The sequence below is a fragment of the Molothrus ater genome, chromosome 14 (genome assembly GCF_012460135.2).
Source record: "Molothrus ater isolate BHLD 08-10-18 breed brown headed cowbird chromosome 14, BPBGC_Mater_1.1, whole genome shotgun sequence".
Classification (NCBI taxonomy): domain Eukaryota; kingdom Metazoa; phylum Chordata; class Aves; order Passeriformes; family Icteridae; genus Molothrus; species Molothrus ater.
Window position 1 is genome coordinate 13164331 of NC_050491.2, and position 17638 is coordinate 13181968.

General features: G+C 40.5%; 1 protein-coding gene across 4 annotated transcripts in view; it reads left to right on the forward strand.

Annotated features, from left to right (window-relative positions):
* The window catches only part of LOC118698619 (integrator complex subunit 6-like), a 40031-nt gene that overhangs the window by 20543 nt on the left and 1850 nt on the right, over positions 1 to 17638 (forward strand). For 3 of the 4 annotated variants that reach the window (XR_004981922.2, XR_004981923.2, XM_036402064.2), the window contains exons 7-16: positions 1649 to 1812; positions 2861 to 3013; positions 4623 to 4755; positions 10548 to 10642; positions 11400 to 11510; positions 13183 to 13398; positions 13872 to 13995; positions 14544 to 14686; positions 15349 to 15580; positions 16195 to 16587. Coding sequence is in view for 2 of the 4 variants with exons in the window: in XM_036402064.2 (XP_036257957.1) it covers positions 1649 to 1812; positions 2861 to 3013; positions 4623 to 4755; positions 10548 to 10642; positions 11400 to 11510; positions 13183 to 13398; positions 13872 to 13995; positions 14544 to 14686; positions 15349 to 15580; positions 16195 to 16587 (1764 nt within the window). In the remaining 2 variants the exon portion in view is untranslated. The remainder of the gene's footprint in view (positions 1 to 1648; positions 1813 to 2860; positions 3014 to 4622; positions 4756 to 10547; positions 10643 to 11399; positions 11511 to 13182; positions 13399 to 13871; positions 13996 to 14543; positions 14687 to 15348; positions 15581 to 16194; positions 16588 to 17638) is intronic. The other variant, XM_036402065.2, reaches the window with a different exon arrangement.

Sequence of the window (17638 nt, forward strand, 5' to 3'; positions counted from 1 at the left end):
ATGGATCATCTACTGCTGGCTGGCTCTGTGTCACTCTTTTTACTTCTTTGGATGGCTGAGGAAAGGGAATGTTTGCAGGAAGCATTTTAGTTTGAATTACAGTGTTGTCAGGACTGTACTTAAAATAATTAAATCTACTAGTAGTGGGTTTAAACACTTAAACGTCTCTAAAGCAATCTCAGTGCTTAATTTTCTGTAGATTTTCATTCTGCTAAATGATCACAGATCAGTAAATGCAGGTGAACATTCTTAGCTGTGAGTGAAAAACTGTGCAAAGAACAAAGAATTACTTTGCTCCCTTGAGTCAAGTGCATAAGAGGAAAAGAGAAAAGTGCACTCCAGATGTGAAGCAGTTCTTCAGATTTACAGAAGTTCATGGCTTGAAGGAAGAGGAGAGGGCTGAGCAGTTCCAGTTTAGGAAGTTAGGATCCTGGAATATCAGAAAACATAATAGCATTTAGCATCACCTGAACATTCTAGCAAAGCCAGCTTTATTCCTGCTTTCATTCTGGAATCAGCTTTTTCTATGTTTGTTTTCTCCTTTTGCTTATTTAAAGAAGGCTTTCCTGTAATGCTGTGCTGGACAGCACAGCAGCAAATTCCCAAATGTCTCTGGTGGCACAAATGTTCTCTCCTGTGTGGCAGAATGACTGGTGAAGTTTGGGGGTTTTGTTACCTTCATTTCTGTCACATTTGAATGGTGATGGACTGTGGATATGAATGTATAAAAATGCCAAGGCTTTACTTTTCTATGGAAATTGAGAAAGTCCTAAACTAGAGAGAAATACGATAGGATTTACCCAAGCTGTAAAAATCACTGTTTTTATAATGCAGAGAAACCAAACTGATGTGTCACTGAAACATGGTTTCCACAGTATTACTGGCTAATTCTTTAAAGCAAGGAAAACTAGTAATGTAAAATCTTTCTAAAACAAGGAAGATTGGTTAAGTGGGTGATCTCTGCTGTGCTGTTTGCTTTGAAGAGCAGTCTTTGAAAACTGCTGGTTACATCTGTAATGCTACAAAGTTCTTTATCCTGAGCATGCAGGAGTGTCTGTGCTGGTGGGCTGGTAGGGAATGCTGGCCTTTGCAGTCCCCAAACTTAGGCTGTGGGGTTTAAGTGATTTGTGAATTGTTGTAATTAAAAATGTGGCAAAATCTGCCTCCTGCAAGATGGATCCAACTTCTCCAAGGAACTTTGCTCCTCTGAGTTTCCACGTGTGGCAGCATCAGTCAGTGAGCACTGCAGCCTGTGTAGAAATGAAAATGCCAATTCTCAGCCTTTCCAGGTGCAGCAGAACCAGCAGCAGTAGCTTGGTGCTGCCTGTGGGAGCTGTGTCAGACACTGAGCTTAAGCAAATACATTTTCCATAGTATGTGAGGATGCCTTGCTGCACTCACTGTGTGATGGCTGTGCCCTAGAAGCAGAAGGGAGATCAGGACAAATGTTGTGATTGTTTCTCAGATGATTCTGTGATACACCTGGATGCATAGGTTATTTCAGCCTCTGAGTAAAGATCTGTATGTCTTTGGAACAAGAGTAATGAAATGCCTTACTGGCTGCTAATACAGAAATTTTGCTAGCAGACAAATGCATGCATGGAGCTTTTCATTTTCTTTTTGTTATTTTGCTTTGTTTAAATTTTAGATGGACTTGTTGATTCATCCAGGCCCATCAATTCATTTGCTTCTCAGCCGTGGCATAGTTGTCATAAACTCATTTATGTACGGCCTAACCCTAAAACGGGTGTTCCTGTGGGGCATTGGCCAATCCCAGAATCTTTCTGGCCTGATCAGAATTCACCAACACTGGTAAGTAAAATAAGAACTGAAAAAAGATTCTACACTAATAGTTCAGACTGAAATAAATAATGGATAGAGTAGTTTTTACTTTCTCTGTTTATAACATGATGTGACTTTGCTTTAAAAGGTTAACAGAAAGATGTAATCCAATGTGGATACTGTAACCTGTGCCATTTCTTGTATCCAGAAAGTTTTCTTCCATGTGTATGGTTAGTTAATATGCTTAATGGTTTTAAAAGGTTAAAAAATTGAACTGTAAGGTACTTGATGTAGCACAAAACATAGTGAGCCTATTAAATTTTAATCAAAGCTTTATAAAATTCATTAACATGGAAAAAGGAGTATTTGTTTTTGAAAGAAGATCAACCATGGGTTTTTTTCCTTAGTATTACTTCATGTGTGGACTCTTTCACTAGCAGGAAGAACTAAAACTGAAACAGAAGAGCTACTCCCTGCAGAAAATGAGGAGAAAACAGTACTAATTTCTCCTTTTCTTACTGAAGTGATCATACATTTGACATGCCTTATTAGTCTATCTAAACATCTCTCTTTTGTTAGGCATGTTCTGTTCCTGCACTTCGCAAGTGCACCAGGTACTGTCTGTCCATTCTCCTTGTCCCACCTCCTGATTAAAGAGGGAAAAAAAAGAGATTTGTAGAGAGTTCTTTGAGATACTTTTTGTGAATTGAGTGCCCTCTCCCATCTGTTTTTCTGTGGACTTCAAGATGGGAAGAAGAGTTGAAGTCTCCTTTAAGCCTGTCTGTGTTGTAGCTCAGTTGACATGAAGGCTTTTAAATATTAAGATAAATAGTGGCATATTAACCATGTTTTCTCTTGGTGGGAAGAGTGTATCAGTGTGTGAGCATTTTTTTCAGTTAGAGAATATTTAGTTTATATTCTGTTGTGGGGGCTTGTATTTTATTTTCTTCAAAGGACTACTGTGGAAACTGGTTTTAAGACTTACAGGATGGTGAAATATCCGCTCATGGATGTTTTTAAGAGAATTGTTTTGTTTACCATAAATATGTGAAAACTGATACCCTTTTCCCCCTTTCAGCCTCCACGCACAGCTCACCCTGTGGTGAGGTTCTCCTGTGTGGATTGTGAGCCCATGGTCATAGACAAGCTTCCTTTTGACAAGTATGAGCTTGAGCCTTCACCCCTCACCCAGTACATCTTGGAACGAAAGTCTCCCCATACCTGCTGGCAGGTACTTGCCCTTTATTTGATTCTAGAAATATATGGGTAATCAGTACTGGTTCTAGAAATATAATGGGTACTTCAGTCTTTGCAAGCCTGGAGAATTGGGGTCTGGTTCAAACTCTGCAGCAGATGAGAAGAAACATGTCAAGGTTTCACTTACCTCCTTTCTAAGAGAATTATTAGGAGTCAGAATTGAGTGTTCCCTCCACAGGCTTTGTAATCTCATTTAATTCTCTTTCTAGGTCCATCTCATTTTGCTAAGAAATACGCCCCCCAGGTTCCATTTTTGGCTAAATTGAAATTCTCTGCAGGTTTCCATTTGCTTACAGGGAAAACCCAGCACTAGTTTCCATCATGTTACCTAATGAACAGCTGCAAATCATTTTCACTAGATGCTTGAGGCTGCTAATGGGAATTGAATGGAAGCTGTTGATCCTGTTGACTAGATTGGCCTTGAAGAGGTCGAAATTCTGTTGCTGAAATCCTTTGTCACATGATAGTTTTGTAATTTTTAAAATAAGTTTCGGTGTCCTCTCTAAAATCAGACTCCCTTCTTGGTGGTGTTCTTTTAAATATTAGCCTAATGTGTACACCAGGAGTGTGCTTAGTATGATACTTCAGCTGGAAAGGTGAATTTGGAGGTGTCTCTGTTTTTGTATCCCTAATAAATGCTACAGCTTAGGTGAAAATATGACAGGCATATTCAAAAGAAAAATTAATGTTACTTTAAAAGAACTAATTTAAAAATGTTCTTTTTTATTCTGTTAGGGACATTATTTGCTTGAGTTACTAAAATTACTCTGCTGTTTTTCAAAAACTGCTTTTCTTCTCCCTGCTACACATCAGACCCTTAAAAATCAGAGAAATAGGCTCATTGTCATAGAAACCATGCAACAAACCCAGTTTCTTAGGCCCTGAAAAAACAGAGGAAAGCCACTTGCTATTTGCTGCAAGGTTTATTTTTTTCTAGGAAAACTATTTTTGACTTAGATGTGGGTTATTTTGCTTACCTCAGTCAGAACATCTACCATTTTTATCCTGTTGAAATATTGTTTACATGTATTGCTTTTCAGGGTTAAAACCCTCATATATGTGCACTTAAAAAAATTAAAGTCAATTTTAGGAATGTTGGCACTAGGCACAATCAAGACATTTCTTGAGTGGATGTTTGTTTTGTTTAATTTCTGTGCCTAAAAACATTTTGCATTTCTTTTCATCATTGTTGTAAACAGTAGTTGTGCTATTTTTGATTCAGAAGACTAATTTCAAATAGCTCTTTTATTTAACATTCCTTCAACAGATGTCCCTAACCTGTTTTAAATAATTTCAAAAACTCTGCAGGGCATCACTTCACAGTAGTGTCACTAAAGCAGTAAAGATTACTCTGTGAAGAGCATTTCCACACTTACTGGGTGTACACTAAACTGGGTGTCTCAGTTTCATGACTGGGGAGTGTAGGTCCATACTCACCCTGATGTGTTCAGATGTGTCTGTGCTTGATAATTTGTTGTCTTAATGCAGTTGGATTCAGATTGATTTAAATTTTTAAATGCCCCATGTTTACTGTTCTTCACATTCTTCATTCTAATGCAGTGCTCTCTCTTGTTCTTTGTCAGGTATTTGTGAGTAGCAGTGGAAAATACAGCGAGCTCGGCCACCCCTTTGGGTATTTAAAAGCAAGCACTACTTTAACCTGTGTAAACCTCTTTGTGATGCCTTACAACTACCCTGTTTTACTTCCATTGCTAGGTAGGTAACACCTCTGCATTGCACTGTGCAGCTGCTCCAGAGTAAAAGCAAAACAGTAATGGTTGGTGTTCTGCCTTAGTTTGAGACGTTATAAAATAATGGAGATCAGAGAGTAGAGAATGTTGCAAACTCTTTTAACCTACTTTGGGAGGAGAGGATTTTCATACCCCCTCTCCCTTTTTTTCTCTCCAGCAGAGGAGGAGAGCTACCTGCTTCCAGTGCATGTTTGATGCTGTTCACCTCCTAGACACGTAGCCTCTTCCTTAACCTGGAGTAAGCTTCAACCTCCATTCTTTTCCCTCATTTAGGGTGTGGTGTATCCAGGTTTTGCAGTTGCTCTTGTAGCAGCTTATTTTTTACTGGAAGATGAGATGCAGTGTTTGTCACGGGTGTTGGGAAGAGGGAATTCCCTAATGCAGTTCAGAGCAGTAAGAAGGAATTGAGCAGTGAAACAGTCTGCATTTCTTTCCTGCCCAAAGGACCAGGTTTTGATTTTGTTTTTTTTACTCCCACAATGAAATTATTTTCTAAGGAAATATAATATGAAAAAGTGCTGTGTGAGTAACTGGCATAAAGGCAATGGCAGAGAGGAGTTTCCAGAGTGCCACTAACCCTTTCAGTTTCAGATGCTGTTATGGCTTTTTTGTTCTAGTTTTTGTGCATGTTTTAGTGATACAGAAGAACAGTGACCAAAAATTGAGTCTTACTGTCTTACACAGGATTTTTCTATTCATTTCTAGGGAAAAAGAAAAAAGATCAGAACACAATTTAGGAGTGCTTTTTTGTAATCCTGGTCATAACCAAAAAAGAAGAAACTTGTGCTTGCTCATAATGTGTCTTTTATAGTTATCTATGTAGCCTGGTAATTGTCCCAAAGTGTGCAAGGAGGATGAGAGAGTGTCAGTGACTTTGTGGTTCCTGAAATACTGCAGCAGATCCACTAGCTGGAGAGCCATCACTGATCCTAAGTTAACTTCCCTGTTCGTTTTGATGTTGACATTTGCAGTTCTGCTGAGTCTTCCCTGGCAGCTCTTGTCTTCCCCCTGCCTCTTTTTTACAGGGGTGTAAAGCTCTTCCTTCTCTTTGAGGAAAGGCACTTGTCAGTGTGTGTAGTGCTATTCTGCAGTTTACTCACCTGGTAATCCATTTCTTATATTTCTGAAGGCTCTTCAAAGGAAAATGCAGAGTTTCCACATTGCCTGAGTTGTAAAGTGGACATTTCCTTGAGGTCATGAATCCCATGCATTCCACATTGTTCATACAAACACACACAGTGTTACCTTCAGATCTCCTTCCAGGGCTTTGTTTATCCTTGGTCTCTAAGGCATGGTAGGATTAAGTTCTGTGGAATATACCTTCAACAGAAAAGTAGATCTGGGTCCTTTTCTACTTGGCACAGAAGATGAATGAGATGATAAGCAGCATGCCTGGTAAATTATTTCTAGATGATTTTAGCAATACTGACTCTGTATTTGGCTCTGTAGGTAGGTAGGAACACTCCCCCTGTTCTACCTTCATACACACCAGTAGTGGATACTGATGGTTCAGCAGAGGACTGATAGGAGTGTGTAAAACCAATTTTTCATTACTCTCATCCATATTTAAAAGGATGTGGAGAACTCCCAAGGCCAGGAGAAGTCTGCTCCATTCAGCCACTACCTCCCATATTGATCAGTGTGGGTCTTGTGGCTCCTGCCCTGCTGGTAGAATATTGTGTTGGAGGACTGGTTGGGACAGTACCATGGATAATCTACCTCTGTTCCTTCTGGTGACTCTTTCAAAGACAAACCTACTTTACAACTGTATATTTGTACTGTGTTATCGAATGTGTTCAACCTTAGAAACAGATAGTAAGATGTTTAAAGATTTTTTTCTTTTGCTTGCATTTTTGTTTTCCTCCTGCATTCCTGAGCAGGTGAAGTATTAAGTCTCTTTTTGAAAAATAATGTAAGACAGCCCTACAAACAGGTAAGATAGGTAGGCATGAGGCAACTTGCAGGTGATACTGGAGAAAACTGAAAGAAGTTGTGCTGGTCCGTGGCTGAAGGAGGTGAATTGTACCACATCCTGTAGCTTTGGTGATTTTATGTCTTGGTTTCTGCAAGAGTGGATTTGGGAATGCTGTAACTCCTGCTGGTGCTTAACTCCAGGGCCTGCATTCAGAAGCTTTGTAAGGGAAAGGAGCCAATGGATAGGAGTTGATAAAACAGCAGAGGCACACAGTCTGTGTGTTAATGGGCTCATGCACTGTGCTTGGTTGACTGACAGAAACCCTGGCCTCTGCTCCGTTTCCAGCCATGATGGATGAAGTGGGATGAGAGCTCCAGTTTGCTTTCAGACAGCTAGAGAGAATCCTGACTAGCTTGGTGGTGGTTTGCTCCCGGAGCTGAGGAGGTGGGCTGCAGTTCTTTCTGTTCAGTGGGAGGCTGCTGAAGGCAGAACTTTTCACAGGCAGATGCTGACGTGCTTCAGTGCTGAATGCTTGGCCCACAGAGGATAGAAATTTCCTCTGAAGGATTGTGCAAAGCTGTTGTACTTCAGGTGCTGTTCTGTTTAAAAACATTGTACAGCCAAGTTCATGAAGCAGAAGTCGAAGGAGGGGTTTTAGGGAGAGCTGAGTAAAGATGAGGTAAATTTCCAAATGCTTCTGCCTTGCCTGAGATGTTTCCTTGGTTCCTTTTAGCTGCATGGGTGGGAGGGCAGGCACTGCTGGGCAGTAGGAGTGACTGTGCACTGGGAGTGTCAGCAGAAGCAGCAGTGAAACCACCATGAAGGAAATGCCTTGAGAGAGTGGCTAAATACCCTTTTTCTGTGGGTCTAAATATTCAACAGGATGAGCATTTAGAAAATGTCTGCTTGTGAAGGACTGCAGCATCTGACAGTTTACTTTGATGCTTTGACAGGCTCTGTGAGAGAACCTGCAAGTAAGGATTTTTATATTTTGGAAACTAAGGGCTGTGTTCTCACCAGTGTGAACGCAGCATGCTGTGGCTCTGGGAGGAACAGCCAGATACTTTTGATACATTTTGTATCAATGGGGAAACAGTGACACAACACCTTTCTTAGGTAATGATGGATGCTGTTTTCCATTGCAGTGCCTTATTTTTGCTTAGATGGTTTGCAGGGAAGGATACTGTTTTCTGTGAATGTAAAATCATGAATTACTACCTAGAATAGTGGACTAGTGCCTAATTAGGAGAATTACAGGAGTCAACAGGGAATGGTGGGGTACTTGCTCAGGTGGAACTTAATGTGAGTGGGGATTTAAAAAATAAAAAAGAAGTTCTAAGTTTTACTTTGAGTTACATGGTGCATGACTGTTGTAATTTAGACTCCAGCTGAACTACTTAAATTACCTGCTGACTCTCCTCTCTCTCACACTCTCTTTTTTTTAACTGTTCACTGATCTTTAAAGGTGCATCCAGCCCCCTTCTGTAGTACTGAGTGTTAAAAGTGTGTATTGTGTCCTGTCAAAATTTGATTGTTTTGTGCATTAATCTGAAGTAGATAAAGACTTTGCAATGCAATTTTCAGTTAACTGGTCTGTGTGATTTTACCTGATCCCTTGAGTTGTTGCTTGCAGCCTGTTCTTAATGGTTTTTAATACCATGTTCCCAATTATACAGTGCTTTTAACTCCCTCTGAGTTCAGAAATAAAGAGAATTCTGCATTAAGTAGACTTTGCAGAAATTAGTATCTGAAAATAATTAGATAGAAGTAAAACTAAATTGTGTAAGGATTTTTTCAATACTTTTTGATTTTTATCTGCAAAAAATTGGTGTTTAATCTGTGGAAGACATAGTTAACCGGATTATTTTTAGTTTGCTTATTTGTATAAATAATCATGTGCAGCTCAGGGCACAGGGGAAAAAGTGCCTTTCAAGTGCCTGTGTTGCAATCTGCTGACAGTGTGTGTCTCAAACTCTCGAGGTAGAGGCAGGTAAGATGCTGATGGTGAAGTTCTCTCTGAAACTTGTGGCTATGTTCACCTCCCTTTTGAGAAGGTGGCAGTTCCTGCAGTGAGTTTGTGCTGTGGGGAGGCTGATTTTAAAAAGTTGAAGCTCTGCATAGGTTGGAGAATTTTTTCTTGGGATAGCAGAGATCAGGGAGGTGCTTTTGCATTTGATGTCTGGGAGTAAAAGTGCTGTGGATTGGGAGCCCAGGTGGCTGAGCTGAGGAGTGCCTGTGCCATGTCACAGTGCCCTGTACAACCTCACAGTGCAGCAAGTGAGACACTAATCAAGTGCTGATAAGGGGTTTAAGGTTCAAGCTGTACTCAACCAACCCATAGACTGTCAAATAGTAGGACATGCTACAATACTGAACATCTTGCCTTTTAAGTTTTTGGTTTTATGTTGAATTTTGAGAGGGGTGTAGTTTAACTTGCATTTTGCTGCAAAAAGGAAATAGGTCTGTGAAATAAAAATGGATGTTATTTTTTTTTTTTTTTGCCATATGTCATGATATCACCCCAGGTTCTTTTGGATAATAGTGTAATAGTGCTAAGCTTGAAGTGTATTGAGATTTTAAATGGATTTTTGATTTGTCTTCTCCAACTCCAGCTCACTTTCTTCAGGCCAGGAAAGACAAGAAGTAGCATCTGTAGTATGGTTTTTATATGTAATCCAGAATTGATTTAGATTGGAAAATACCTGTAATTGAGAGTGGTTTGTCTATGAGAACTTGGGGAGTAGTATCATAACATCTGTTCAATTTGTGCAGACTACTATGCAAGTAAAATTTCCTTCTCCAAATACATCTTCCTGAAAACTCAATGTGGAGAAAACTATTTCTTTGCTACATCTTTCTTTTGCACACCCTCTTCTGTGCATCTCTGTCTCCTGCAGCTCTCCCCAGTTAATTTTTGAACATCCCTTTCTCCAGACCTGCAAATCCTTCCATTAGCCTCACTTTGCCAGCACGCTACAATCCTACTAAGAACCTTCATTTCAGTGGATAATTCATAATTGCAAATGGTAAATTGCAGGATGCTGTGTTTGGTGTAGAATTCACAGTGTGCACAGCAAATAGGCCCACGCTTCACCTCAGCCATTCCCGAAAGCCATGTGCACACCTGGAGTGAGCCACGTGCTTCTCAAACACTACCCAAAGCAAGAAATGTCTGCTTGCCCCTCTCTTAAAGGACAGCAGTTTTTGTAGCTAATTTCTCTCTCTTGTCTATACCTGTGGGAGACTTTGCTGCCCTGGCATGAGGCAGGTGTTGTGGCTGGAGGTAACCCCTTGTCCGCCAGGTGTAGCTGCTGCTGTTGGCAGCAAGTCCAGCAAAGCTGTCCAGAAGGATTCCCTGATTTGACTTGTTTTATTCTTTCCCTTTGATGCCAAAGAATATTTTTACTGGAGACCAGAATTCATCATACAGGTTGAACAGAAGAAAGCTGGTTTGAAAATGGAGCTGGAACCAAATTAATGTTGTTTGATTTAATCAGATCCAGGGACTCCCTGATGTGCAAGAGAGAGGCAAGGGAGGTGAAACTCTTTAACAGGTGGATCTGTTGCACCTTCCATGCTGCTGGTAGTTGTGTGCAGTGTTTAAGTCTGGTGTACCTTGTAAGTTTGCTTGTAATGGGGACTTGCTCTGGATTACCTACTGCAGCTAGGAGTGGGGATTCCCAATCCTTCACACCTCAGGTTAAGAGCAGTTTTTGGGGGGAAGCCCCAATGGGATTCGGGTGTGGGGAGAAAATGGGGGGAAACCTGGCACGTACGATTTTGCACAAAGCTAAAGGTCTGGGACTGTATAAATGACACCTTTTGTTGTTTTCCTTTTGCAGATGACTTGTTTAAGGTTCACAAACTTAAGCCAAATCTGAAGTGGCGACAGGCTTTTGACAACTACTTAAAAACAATGCCTCCTTACTACTTACTGGTATGTTCCTCTTCTCATCTCATCCTCCGGGGTATAATGGCTGGTGTGGCCAGAGTCCTTTGCATCATACCTCTTCCCAGTAAAGTTTTTTTACATAATTATGATGGCATTTTGGGTAGTTAACATTCTGCCTTTCAGAGGTATGTAGATTAGAGTAAATATTTTTAAGAATTAAAAGAATTTGTAGAAATACTGAGGAGGAGGAGTAGCTATGTTAAGATATTAAGTGTTTAATAAATGTGTTTTCTGATCACTAAAAACTGAATTAATTTTGATCAAAAGTACTTCAGAACATTCAGAGAAGCCAAATTTGGCATTATTTTTGTAACTGGAGTAGGAAAATGCAGTTTAGGTTGTTTGTTAATGTGGGTGTAGTGCTACAACTTGGGAAGCTGATACTGACTGGGCCAAATAAAGGGTGGAGGGAGGCACTGTGTCACCTTTCACGTGTAGCTTGGACAATGCACCTCAATATGGACTTGCATCATCCCGGCTATTCTGGACCTGAGCCTTGGAGTGGAAATTGCCAGTGGCACCACGCTCTGTGGTGTCTTGGTGATGTGGCATAATGTCCATTGTGAGCTAGTTAGATACCAAACTCATGTCACATGTTATCTGAATAGACTTGAATTTTAGTGGCCAAAAGTGGAAAAGCTAGAGCACTAATCTATGTGCCTTAGCTTCCTATAATTGAGCTTATAAATTTCTTTTTTAAATACTTATTCTCTTACTATTGTGTATTTTGTTTTCCTTATAGCCATTAAAGAAAGCCCTAAGGATGATGGGAGCTCCAAATCTGATATCAGATAATTTAGATTGTGGACTTAGTTACAGTGTTATCTCTTACCTTAAAAAACTCAGCCAACAGGTAGTATTGATGAAACCTTTGCAATTAGAAGTGCGTTGATTATTTAGTTTGTGGTAATCTCATTATAAAGCAGTTAATCCCTGTGGGAGTTCATATGGGTGTGCAGCATATATTATAATTGAAGATTGGTGAGCATTTCCACTGCAAATATGGATGAATCCTGTATGGTTCTGTAGCCAGTGATTGTGCCTTCTGTAAGTGATGGAGAGGAATGCAAATGAAACCTCTTCAGCTATACTTTAAATATTTGCTAGATTTTAAAATCCAAAGATAATCATTAATTGGATTTATGCCTGTTCTTGCCATTGTTCTTCACAGCTGAAGTCAGAGGCTTGCTTTCAGTCTCATGTTTATTTCCATGTGTCCCTTGGCAATGTGTATTTTCCCAAAAAAAAAAAAAAAAAAGTATGTTCTTGTCTGTGGGGAGTAAAATCACAGTTCAAGCTTTATATCTGAGCTTCATGTTTCCTTCAGGTCAAAGTCTTTCTATGTGTTAAGTGTGACCTGGTGGGAAATAATCCTGTGTATCTTTTTCTCTTTGCCAAGACTGCCATCCCAGGTGTAAGGGCCTGGAAGTTCTTCCTCCTTAGCATGAGGAGCTCCTAAAACAGCAGTTCAACATCTAGAAGGCAGTGGGGAAGCAGCCTTTAAAATTACAAAGCAAAAATCCTCCGCCTTAAAGAATGCACAAAATACATCCCAGAGCCTCTGAATGACTGAGCCTCTACTAGACATAAAACTTCCTGTGGTATTTTGGTAATCCAGTGATATGCAAATTGATATGATTTATCTGCACTGTGGAGTTGGAATGACTGGAGATGGCTGCTGTGGCTCTCACAGGCGTTCTCAGCACATGGAACAGTTTGAATGTGTGGAATGCATTATCAGCTCCTCTATAGGCACAGGCAATTCCAGAATTCTGCTGTGCTCCTGCTGTCCTTAAATTCAATTTCCCACAGATAATGAAGGAAACTGTGCAGAGGAGGAGTTCTGGGGGAAGTGGCTTGCAATTACAGTGGGTTCTGGGGTTTTGGTTGGTTGGATGTTTTTATTTTTCTTTGGTGGTATTGCTAGTGGGTAAAAAAAACCTTAACTCTGAATACAGTTAGAAGTTAATACAGTAAAATTCTCTGTAGCTGTAATAAGAAATCTGTGCTAATTGGAGAAGTGATACATTTTTAGAAATGTACTCATAAAACAGATTTCTATTGCAACTTTTCTCCCTTATATTTTTACAAGCATACAGGGCAAACCTTAGTTCATAGGTTCAAAAATAAACTGAAATTTTATTACTGTATCTAAATAATACTATTGTTTTAAATGCAACTTTATTGTAACCTGAGGATCCTACCTTCCATTTTGTTTTTTCTTTCCCTTTAAAGATGGTTCTTCAGGGACACAAGAGAGTCACAGACTTGCAGCAAAATCAGGGAATATTCACAGACCTCCTACTGGCATATAAATTTAGATACACTGGCTAAATATTTTTCCATATGCTCGCACATTAGGATTTCTTTATGCTTGAGATCTAATCTATGTAATCCAATGTATCCCTGGGTAGGTAGCAGGGAACTAAATTTGTAGTTTTATTCTGCTAATGTACTGTGTGTTTTGTACTGGAAATGTGCAGTGCCTGCTGATTCTTTTAACTCACGGTGTGATTCCATTTTAGACAAAAATAGAATCGGAACGGATAATAGGTTCAGTGGGTAAGAAAGTTCCACAAGAAATTGGAATAAAAGTGAAAAATCACTCCAGTGGCCTCTCCTTGGTACACAGTAGGGATTTTAAACAACTGCTGCAAGGGATCACTGGGGAATCTCCACTGAGACTGTCAGAAATGAATGTTAAAGAATTTGCTGGATTCCACATAGGACTTTTAAACAAGGTAAACAGCACTGTGATCTTGCATGACTAAGCAGTTAATCTCATCTGTTTTATATGGGTAACTTTTATGGACTTAGTGTGGAAGGAAGTACCTTTGCTGAACTGTGATGAGTACAGTGTAGACATAAAGAGCGAGAAGAGTAAATGCAATTTTTTTGCACTTGATTTTGGGACACTGTTTAAAAACCCCGTGGTAGTAAATGAAAATTACTGTGTTTTAAGTGCCAGTCTCTGCAAAAGACAGCTATTGTTCATCCACAAATTAATGTGCTTACTCTTAATGGAGCTGAAAGCACTAATGCTGAATAAGGTCGTGTTGAAAAGACAGCCACTGAGCTGCTTGTATCCACCTATGAAGCTCTAAAGTTACTTAAGAATATTTTTCAAAAGTTAATGTTATTACAGTTCTTAGTGGAATTTCTCTATGTATGAGAACTGATGGATTAACTGAGAGTTACTTTGTTACAAAACTAGGATTTGAAGCCACAGGCATTCAGAAATGCGTATGATATTCCTCGTCGCAGTCTTCTAGACCAGCTAACTAGAATGAGAACCAATCTTCTGAAAACACACAGGCTTATCTTGGGGCAGGATGAAGGTAAGGAATCACATTTCTTCATTAAGAGTTTGAAGAGAATACAGCTATTTTTGTTATTTCCTTAAGGTAGTGGTTCTTGATGTGGGGGCAGAGGTGGCCATTGCATCTCTTGCTGAGTCAGACAATGTCCTTTTCTTGACTCTGAAGGGGAAGGAAGGAAATCTTTGCCTTCTGTCATGCAAGATGTCATGCTGGCTTTGAAATTTAAAAATAAGTTCCATGGGAGAGCTTTCACATTCACCAGGGTTCAGTAGACATGTGTTATAAAGTGATGAGGGCTTAAGGCAGAGAGGAGCTCTCTTTGTTTTTTGTGAGGTGTTCGTGGTCTAAAGATGCAGTTGTTGGCATAGAAATTAAACTTGGTCATTTTTTATTCTTCTGTCAATTAAGCTCAGCTCTTGCCAGGCTTATTTCCACAATTGTAGTCTTAGCTCATCCTCTGTAGTCAAAAGAAATTATCAGTTCAAGTTCTTAATGCTAACACTTGAGGTGTGAAGTTTATATTGCCTTAATTTTAAGACTAAATTAAGATCTCGTTTCTGTTGCAGACTGCCTTCATAGTGTTCCTGTTGCTCAGATGGGAAATTACCAGGAATACCTGAAAATGATGCCTTCACCTCTTCGGGAAATTGACCCAGATCAACCAAAAAGACTCCATACATTTGGCAATCCATTTAAACAGGACAAGAAGGTAGGAGGGGCCTTGCTGCCTGCTGTGCCTTTATAGTTAATGCAACTTGAAATTATTTGTGTGTAGGGGGATAGAATATAAGAAAATAAAAGATAGTGTAGAAAGTAATCTTACCCCTAAGGAGTTGCCGCTGGGCCAATTATCAAAGATTACGAACAGGCCTGACTTTAACAGGCCACAGCTGCACCAACGAGAAGAAGAGTGCTATAAAAGAGTGGGTTGGTTGGTTGAGAGGAGAACTGGAGTCAGTTGCCTGCTTTGTGAAGAAGAAAGAGTCAGTGCTCTGAGGAGCTGCCCACAAGAAACACCAAGAAGGTGTGAAACTTAAGCAATAAGGAGACAACAGTATGGAACCCCTGCAATAAGATGACAACATCTGTGCATAGAATTTCTCCCCCACAGCAACAATATATTGCTAACCTGTGCAGCCTGTGGAAAGGAGGGATGTCTCCCATGTGGTCCAAGAGGAATGTGTATGGAATTGTGCTGCTTTACAGAGTGGCAGTGGGCTCTCTCCAGTTATGTTAGGTGTCTCTGTTCTGAGAGCTGTCAAGTGTTCTGAAAGCCACTTGAGTCTGAACACAGAGGGACTCAGCTCATCAGTGGATTGGTGAAACAGTTGCTGCTTTGTACTGCTGCTGAAATTATTACTTCCTTTTCAGGGTATGATGATAGATGAGGCCGATGAGTTTGTGGCCGGGCCCCAGAACAAGATCAAGCGTCCCGGGGAGCCGAACACGCCGGCGTCGCTGAAGCGGCGGCGCAGCCTCTCCCCGCTGCTGCGGCGCCCGCAGGCACCGCCCGTCGTCACCAACCACGTTGGGGGCAAGGGGCCACCCCCTGCTCCTGGCTCCCCCTCCTACCTGAGCCTCAAGGGGCTCCCAGCTAATAAAGGTATGCTGAGGTGTGGTGCAGCAGCTCGGGTGGTGGGGGGATCTGGGGAGGAAGGGAAAAGGTTCTGCCAGCACGTCCGTGCGTTACTGTTATGTAGGAGTGGGTTTCTTTTGTTTGCTTAGATGAAGAGGTTGCTGCTACAGCTAATGAAATCTGAAATAAAAATAAACTGTTTGGAGATAGAAAGTATCTCAGATCAGCTTTTAGTTTTTCTTTGTGTATTCTGTGGTGAAGAAGGAAAGTTAAAATACAGTTGTTTCCTTTCCCACAAATAGGAATTTTCATACCTACCTATTGCAGCAAATGGAGTCAGAAGAAAACTCTGTTCGGTGGGTTTAGGGAAGAGAAGGAAGACATGAGTTTACTTAGGAGTCATTACATTGCACTAGGAATACAGAACATGGTGACTTAACAGTAATGATAGGAGATGCAGCAGGCTTAAGGGGAACTATTCCCTTGGTCACATCCGCAGCTGAATAAAGGCATTGAAGTGTTGTCCAGTGCTGTCAGATTGCTACACAGCACTCTAGACAAAAAGGATACAGAACTACTTCTCTTTGGTTCTTTTGATGATGCACTTATGCACCAGTAAGATATGTATTTTTCACTTGTAGATACCAGTAACAATGTTGTCCAAGATGGCAATGGAGAGAAGAAAGCAGAAAATTGTCAGTCAATGGAGAAGCAAATTGACGGCTTACCTGTGCAAATGGCTCCTGTGGTTCCAGCTGCTGTGGGAGAGGATGAGATGTTGCCCAATGACTTAGACTCCTTGCCTGTTGAATTCAATTGTTTAAGTGAAGATGGGTTGGATCACAAACCTGGTACCAACGCACTTGTTCGAGGGCCTGTGAATTACAGTGTGAGTGGAGATGACCAAAAGCGGGCCATGGAGTCTACTTCTGAATCTGTGCCAAATTCCTTTAAAATAACACCTACCATGTTGGAGGGAAGCAATGCTGACATCAAAATTAAAGTGATGAAAGAGGTTCGCAAACCTGGAAGAAGTAAGTTACTTCTTTATTTTAGTAGTAAATACTATATGTGGTGTGAGAGAGAAGACTTTTCCTGGAAGGAAGGAGCTATTTTCAATATACACAACTTCAGATTTTGAGTAGTTTCTGGTTGCTCATAAATGAGCAATGGAGGGGCAAAAAAGAAGGAAATGCTGGGCAGGTGAGTTGAAGTTTAGATGTTTAGACTTGTGCTTGGCAGGTCGAGTGCCAAGTCCGCCCTGGTTTGCCCTTGAAGACAGGTTAACAGGTGTAAGAGGTGCCCTGTAAAAGTAGCACCTTTCAGAGGTTTTGGTTTTGTTTAAAATGATCTAATGAGACTGAATACTCTGCCTCAGGCTGCATTGCTCCTGTGTACACAAAGTGTACTTGTTGCTGTGTGTCCATCAAAACTCCCTTTTGCAGGGCAAAGACACATCTCTGTAAGGCTGTGCATCTTGGAATATGCTTGAAAAGGAATAGTAACAGTTTATAGCAGAGTGATTTTAAAAAAAATTTGTTAGACTAATTACTGATGAAACACTAACAGTTGCAAACTCTTAAGAATTGAAGACTAAAAGTGACAGTCTGCAAAGTGGGCTCATCTGATTTTATACCAAATTCATGCCTAGTAAATGGTGATGCAGAGTGAAACTGTTCAGTGTGAGTCACCTGTCTTGCTGCAGAATTCAAGCAGTCATCAGAGAAAGAAGCTAAATTGTATGACTTGAATATGTAATCTGTTCAGAGGTCTCACCATTTGTGCTCCCTCTGCTTGCTGCATCATTTTGAGCAGCCTCTTGGTCACAGCACCATAAATGTATTCATACAGGGGTCAGTTATGGGAAATAATGAAACAATGCTGGTTTAAAATTTGTTTCCGATTTAGTATGTCCAGTTTATTCTTTTTCAGTGGACATATTTACCTTGTACCAATGGGACAGTGTTGTGCTCACACTAAGGGTTGATAATTTTTCTTTCTGGAGATGTAATGGCAACCTGTGCTTGCAGAAATGATGGCTCCAGGCCAGATCAGGGTTTGGTGGCCCTGTGTGTAACTGTGATC